Below are 8105 nucleotides of genomic sequence, written 5' to 3'. Positions count from 1 at the left end.
GGGGGGGGGAGGATTAAGGTGGAAGCCCCTCTTAAATACACTACTGACCTGACCGATTTAGTGGATCAACAAAATAACTTTTAAAGCCGGCAAGATGTTTTTATAAACCTTTTTAGGGAATACTGGAAGCAGATATACTTTGCAAGAATACGTTTATTTTTTGTCGATGATTCCCACGGAAGGATTTATTGGTAAGTAACCAATTTTTTGTTGATTCGAATCATCCTCTCATACGCCTGCACAATTTTAATTTTAATGTCAGGAATGTAATCCAAAATCTCAAAAAAAAAAAAAAAAAACTTTAAACAATATATCTTTTATTGAATACATTAACAAATACAGGTCATATTAAGTCACTACAATAGGAGAATCAAATTCATGAGATGGAAATCCCAAATACTTCAAATAGTATCTCACAAGATACGTACATACATTCTTAATACTTTGAATCATAATGGAAGGAAGTCATTTTAGTTTTATATGGACGTACAAAACTTACATTAACACTGTTGTAAAAAACCTTACAAAAAAACAATTATTAAATATGGCTATTACTTCTCGAAAAAAAATATATATTTAATCTACTATCACAGTAATAATAGCACTCAAAAAAGTGCACACAGCCCTCTACAGGCATTTATTTAGAACTTTTTAAATGAATATTTATTTGCATACAGGAAGAAATACTGCTAAACATATATATATACATATATATTCATCCAGCACATTTTAATAGCATTTTGAAACGTAAAGGATTTTCATCATGAATATTCAGAAATCAAATGTAATAAACATTAGTTTGAATCAAGAACTTAATGTAACACGAAAATTACTTATTGTTCTGAAGCCCAAGATCCAATAAATACTGTATATTGCCACGAAGGGACAATCTGATAATACCAACTTAAACTAATTTACGAAAAGTTTTTCTCAGTTATAGTTCAACTTTCTCTAGAATTTTACTTTCAAGCACAGATTGGACATTCTTTTATTTTAAAATAAGATGAAAAAGAAAGAAAATATATAGATCTAGAAAGGTATTATAAATATGCCTAATCTCATGAACAGCATTTTCTTATAATAATTCCACCAATTGAAATTTGGTATTATAACCTCACAACGAGGGGCGGCGATTAGGAAGGCAGGAGGAGGCAGTTGCCCCTCCTCCCCCGAATTTTTCGAAGTGACCCCTTAATGTATTTAGTTTCATTTGGAAATGTAAAGTTTTTGTATGTATGACTGGTAGCCATATAATATTTGCCGTTGCGTGAGTACGTATTGGTTATTTGTCTCCCCGTGGAGGAGGAAAAAAAAAAAAAAAAAAAAACTATAGGAAATGCGTTTTAATTACCACGGAAAATGGTCCAAAAATTAACCTACTGGAGCACAACAAGTCCAGTGTACTTTCATTTCTTCTTACAAGGGCTCGATATGTTAGTCAGCCGCTTTGAAACTAATTGAGAGAACATGAAATGTTATGGTTACGTCGGAAAAACACGTCAGTGCATAACACCTTCGTTGTTTGAGAGTACAAAAGCCTAGTACGTAGTTGCATTGAACTTGTCAGTTTATTTAATAAAATGTGAAATACCATATGCGGTATTTTAACTGAAAAATATATTATCTTAGTAATGATTAGTATTAGTAATTTACAACAAACTAAATATGTTAGAAACAACCAGGAAAACTAACATTGATATACAAATATTCAGATCATGTCTTGCCTCCCCCCACTTTTAACGTCCAATCGCCGCCACTGCTCACAACATAAAACAATTGAAAACATTAATGTTTGTTACCCAGCTGTCACTAAATAGTTTTCGTTACTGCCTTTTTTTTTTTTTTTTTGACACTTTTCCTCAACTATTTAGTACACTCAACTAATAAATTTAAAAATGCCCATGTAATAAAATAAATATAATTCGATATCTCTATCTGTGTTGCCTCTTAGGATCATTGACTTCAGAGCTTCTTAGACCGAATTCCTCTTAATTTCATAGTTTCTTATATTATCATAGAGTATCAGTAGAAAAATACTTCACAAAGTTTCTTGTGTTTTATTACAGAATATTTTCTATTAGACACACAATTCTGAAGCAAATAATGCCACATTATAAACAAACTAAAACACCATTAATTTGTTTAATTGGAAAATGATGTTGGAAATTCACTACGTTGAGAAAATCTACAGATACACACAATGTACAGTATATATATACACAAGATAACCCAAGATACTTATTTTACATATCAGTATACGTAAAAGGAATATTTTTACTTTCAAAATTAAGTGTTAAGTGGCTAAAATTTCACTATTGCTATTTCTCAGCATACTCGTTCTTGAGAAAACTAACACGCACAATACAAGACACAGAAAATAAATACCAAAAATAGTAGAAATTAAGTTAATACATATTGAGAAATAATATTTTAGTAAGCAATTATAGAACCCTGTTCGGATGACTGGAACGATGTTTATTAACATGACATTTGGTTACTCAAAAAATGGCAGATATTGTTAACAGTGATAAAATAATAAACGATTTCTTTCAACTAATCTGTTGATTTAGTTACTGTAATTAACAGAAAATCTGCCTATTTTCATAATGATAATATTATGCCAACCCAAAAAATATAAAGATCTTATTGATATTGACTTCTTGTATGCCACTTCAATCTCATGAAACTCAGATCAATGTTAACACTTTTTAAAAGGGTTATAGCATAAATTATCAATGCTGCTATTATAATGAGACATTGAATACATACTCCAAATCATGTTGCAATATACTTTATATTCTGAAAAGAATTCAGGAAAGTCGGTGTATTCAAGATGTTAACACGTTTTGGTGTTATAATTTCATTCTGTAGAAAATGGTTAACATTGTTATTAATTCCAGAAGTAGGAGGTCGAGTGAGTTCGTGTCGTCCATAAATTACGCATCCTGATTGAGATTTTCACTGATTTTTCTTTAGCCACACCAAGTAAATATAATGGCGGTTTTAAATACAGTTCATTGTTTACTCTATTTTCTCAAAAATGTTCTCGATGACAATAGTATCCATTAGTCAATTACACCATCAGATTACTTTAAGACTACTCACAATATCTTGAAAAAGTTTTTTTTCTTTTTTTTTTTTATAAAGAAATACAAAGTGGTCTTACTAGAATATAATCGTTTTCGTATCTTTTTTATATTCACGATCCCTAAGTTATATATATTTGTTATTTGTATCTCATCATGTAAAGATTTTTATTCATCATGTAAAGATTGGTTTTAGTGTTACAACAGTCTGGAAATTGCTGTATGATAAATTTATATTTTAATTTATTTAAAAATACAATGTAAAATATAAGTACTACTGAAAGCAATATACTCAATTAAATAAGAACCAGAACGTAAATCACATTTTGGAGTCTTCCAGATATATGCAGATTCTTTAAAGAAAAGGATACAGAAATGTTACACGGTCTTACTACGTATATATAGTCCTACCAATTTAATTTATGCTTTTGATGATTCACACAAAAGATTATTTTATTTATTTTGATAGCGATTTATGATAATTGGCACAAAAGATATAACAATATTTATTTTATATATCGATTTATGGCCTCTTGTCAGCCATACTTTTTTAATTCTTTGTTTTTAAAAATAAAATAAAATTTTGATTTATTATTCTATGTGAGAGTTCATATATTTAAAAAAAGGGGGAATACTTTCGATTTTGAGGTATACAGGAAACTTTCCTTCGACTCTTACTTAGTCCTTACTTACTACTTCCTTCGACTTTCTGTGAGAACACACATTTCCTTGAGGATTTTAAAGGCACATAAAGTAATAAAACTAATTTCGATTCATAACAGATTAGAGTCATATCAAATAAATCTTGCTTAGTTATTATCGTGTCTGGTAGTGGCATTATTCTCGCAATATAACAGTATTGCTAACTGGTATGACAGCTTTATGGCGTTAGCTATTGATTTCTTGGCAAATAATTCTTTTAAATCTACGGATGAAAACGTTAAACACAACTGCACAAATTATGAGACAATTCTACGTCCTGAAGAATTTTGTCGAGACGCACAGACACGATCTCGTAATAAAAGACAATTCAATAAAATATGGGACGCATACAAACCCTATTTATATATTAGTATCTAGTTAACAGGGCGAGGGAAAAAAAATCGTGAACGGTAAAATAAATAAGTAGAGTGGCAATAACTTGGGCTATGTTTCTACTTCCGTCTGCACTAAGTAGAGTTTATAGTTCTTCCACTTGCTTGTTTGCTTTTCCTAAAAAGACTTCCGAATTTTACAAAGGAACTGTTATTTTCTTGTCTTACTTTCCTTTCTGTGGTCTATCGTTTCTTGATTGGTTTTTTTTTTGGGGGGGGGTACAAATGTAAACAAAACCAGTAAGAGTTGAATGACAAGGTGTCTGTGTACTCTTTTAAATACAGTACAAATGTGATTTTATTGTTCCCAAGCTACTAGCTCTCTTATTAAGAATCACATCCGTCTTTAACAGAGTCACAAAAAGTGAACATATAGTAGACGTTCATTTTCTAATATCAGCATCATACAATTTCACCAAACATGTACAAAGAAAACAAGTACAGTAATCGAACGTGTTAAACAGAAGAAAGTTTTCTTACACTTGCACTTATTCTCTACAACAACGATTCACGGATACTTTTATCCGAACAGAGTTCTAAAAAAAAAAAAAATAAAAAAAAAAAGTTTTAAAAATTTAAGATGAAACTTAATAGTAGAAATGAATCAAATGTAAATTTTATTCTTAGTATTTCAAATCAACGATAAAATGTTTTAATAAGAAAAAAAAAAAAAAAAAAAAAAAAAAGCTAAGCTTGTAAACATAATACTTGAAAATTATGAGAAGAAATTTTAATACTAGTCATGGGTGTCAAAACTAATAATGAAGTACTACAATGTACCAAATAAAGTACTAACTAAACAATTGTTCTGAGACAATATTACGGAAGAGCTTGGCCCTTTTCTACCTTCAAAATCTTTGGTGTTTTATTATTGAGTGATCTTGTTCTTCCTGCGAAATAATCCTCAATTTCTTCCAAGGATTTTCCTTTTGTTTCTGGCAGAAGAAAGTAGAGCCCAACTGTACCAATTAAGGATATGCTTCCATAGAGCCAAAAGGCGCCATACTTCTGAACAGTGTGCACGAGCAATGGAAAAGTTTTAACCACTGTGAACACAAACAAATGAGCCGTACACGTTGTGAGTCCCCCAATTACACCTCGTACTTGACTTGGATATACTTCACCAATCATTACCCAAGGAACAACGAGAAACCCAATAGTACATGAGCCTATAAAGATAAAAATGCATGCAACTGGGATCCAGCGGGCCACAGGTTCTTGTCCGGCAAGTTCCCATTGCACAGTCAGGTACATATAACTTCCAAGACCAATCATAGTCAGTCCACACGCAATCCCCGAGAACATTGTCAACGGCCTTCGACCACACCTTCGCATAAGCACACACGCCAATAAAGTACACGCAAACCTCACACCGCCAGTTATAACAGTAGCGGTGTACTTATTCATATCAGTTCCTGAATATTGAAAGATTTCAACGGCGTAAAACGTGATAGCATTCACGCCTGAAAATTGATAAATAAAGAAATAGAAGGTAAGAATTCCGAAAGGTTTGAGCGTGGACGGTTTAAGTAATGTCGCCAGAGTTTCTCCAAAGTTCAATTTGGTAACATTGTTCTTTTCTGAGAAGCGTATCAGGTCATCAATTTCTTCTTTCACATCACAAGTTTGGCCACGAAATTTGGCTAAAGCGATACGAGCATCGCTCTCTCTCCCCTGTGACAGAAGCCAACCAGGAGATTCTGGCATCAAAAGCATCAACATCAAAGCCAACAGCGGAATCGTGCCACTGATAGCAGCAACCACATGCCATGCGAGCGCGGCACCCAAGGCGTATTCAATAAGAACTCCCAGAGACACTCCCAATGAGGCCAAAGCTGCAAGAGTACCTCGAAGATGTGGCTGGGTCACCTCCCCTGTGTAGACTCGCGACGGTGCTGCCACCATACCAGAGCCCAGTCCCACCAGTAGTCGTCCACCGTAGATCATGCTTACGTTGCTAGCAAAAGCGATCAAGATCCAGCCAATGATAGCTGGAACTTCCAGAAGAATAAGTGTAGTTCGCCTGCCGAGTTGATCCATCACAAACCCACTCATCAGGCATCCAATAGGAGTTGTAATGGAGGACAAACTTGCTGTACAGAAGAAAGAAAAAATATTAATTCAAAGCAAAGGTTACTTAATATACAAAATAATAATAAAAAATAATAAAAGGATCACTAATTAAGAGAACCTATTAACTTCACCCCTGTAAAGAAAATTAATATAAAAAACAAATCTGAGTCGTAAGATGCTCTCTTCAATGAAAGTATCACCTGTTCAAGGAAAAAAAAAATCTTTCGTAAGGAAAGAAAAAAAAACAGCTAAGAATTCTCTGTTACACATAAGTTGCTCTTTTAAATTTGCCTGTACACAACCATAGTCGGATAATATCAATACGTTCAAGTATACACTTGTTTTCGTTCAACATAAAAGGTTCCGTATTTCTCACATTATATTTGACAAGAATTCGCGAATCAATTACAGGAAGTTAAAACGTACTTCTTTTGCTTCAAATGCTTTCTACATCTGTTCTGTTTCTATTCTACATTGTAATGTGATAACACGACCTTGATTATTCATTTCCAGGCATTGGCCATCAGAAAGAAAAATAATATTTGTTCTGTAAAAAGATACGCTGTGGCCTTCAGCTACTGAATGTTTATTCATTTATAGTGATTTGAGAATTAAGTACTGGAGTCGGAAACACACATTATTACACTATAAAAAAGACGACAAGAAAGCATTTTGAACGTAAATGAATAAATTTCAACTTGAAAGACGACCAGATAAGAAAATTTAGATTCATTGTTCAACTGAACGGAAAATGTTAACATCCATTTGTTGTTGTATTGTATATTTATTTTATTTCTAAAATATTCTGTTCTAATAATAATAATAATCTTAAATATAAATAAAATCTGGTCAAAGAAAATACTTATTATTACTGATCTGTTCTACTGTTTCAGCAATATATCGTTTGCCTTCATCAGACACACATCATCAGATAATTTGCTTATTGAAGGTAATCTGACTAATGAAAACATTCATAATTAGTACTCCGTGTTATAGTTTCAGCAACTATCATTGCCATTATCAGACACTTAAGTTTCGACAACATATCACTGCCTTTATCAGACACCCATTATCAGATAATGTGCTTATTGAAGGTAAACTGACTAAGGAAGTCATTCATTATTACTATTTTGTGTTATAGTATCGGCATTATCAGACATCGGAGTATGTATCGTTGCCATTATTAGACACTTACAGTTTCGACATCACTGCCTTCATCAGACACCTATTATCAGATAATGCATCTGATGGATTCAAGTATATATTGTCGAAACTATAATAATGTTTCGACAATAACGTTGATTTCGGTCATATTTTATTTTTAAGTTATATGCAGTTCAAAAGCTACAATGAACGTAATAATTGTGGTAAGTTGTGTACAGGCAATAAAGAAAATATTAAAATAATGTTTCAAGTATTAATGTTGTTCACCACGAAATAGCTAAAATTCTCCCAAGTTTTGCTTCTGTAGATAGAAAAAGATTATTTCAATTTCAATCCAATTATGTAAAAACTAAGGATATTTTAGCCACTCCAGGTTCAATACAGCAAATAAATATATTTATGTATACAATGTTGACCAAGTACTCATTTCTGGAGAAACTTTCGCTTTCTTTGGAGAATTATATTTTCAAGAAGTATATATGACAATATCTAACATGTTTCAAATGTACATAATACTTTGTAAATTTCTGGAAATAAGGAAAGCATTCCTTTAATTATAGAACTTTTGCTAACAAATATAGTTTCCACTCAACTCTTGCTACTTTTGTTGATAAGTTGTTCGATAGAAATAATAAAAAAGGTTACGAACTCCTTGGATCTTCAAATCATAAATTAACCATACAAAACT

At 32.1% G+C, this 8105-nt stretch overlaps 1 protein-coding gene across 1 annotated transcript in view; it reads right to left on the bottom strand.

Moving 5' to 3' along the window:
• Positions 1–329: 329 nt before the first annotated feature.
• LOC145672084 (facilitated trehalose transporter Tret1-2 homolog) overlaps positions 330–8105 on the bottom strand; it is a gene marked incomplete at its 5' end in the record, with an annotated part of 29469 nt that continues 21693 nt past the window's right edge. Inside the window, 1 exon segment of the mRNA XM_081741334.1 lies at positions 330–6273. Within this exon segment, the coding sequence (XP_081597460.1) occupies positions 5000–6273 (1274 nt within the window).

Source organism: Thermobia domestica, chromosome 15 (assembly GCF_964235325.1).
Source record: "Thermobia domestica chromosome 15, izTheDome1.hap1.1, whole genome shotgun sequence".
In the NCBI taxonomy this organism is placed as follows: Eukaryota; Metazoa; Arthropoda; class Insecta; order Zygentoma; family Lepismatidae; genus Thermobia; species Thermobia domestica.
The sequence above is the reverse complement of the archived record's forward strand: the minus strand, read 5'-3'. Positions and strand labels throughout refer to the sequence as shown.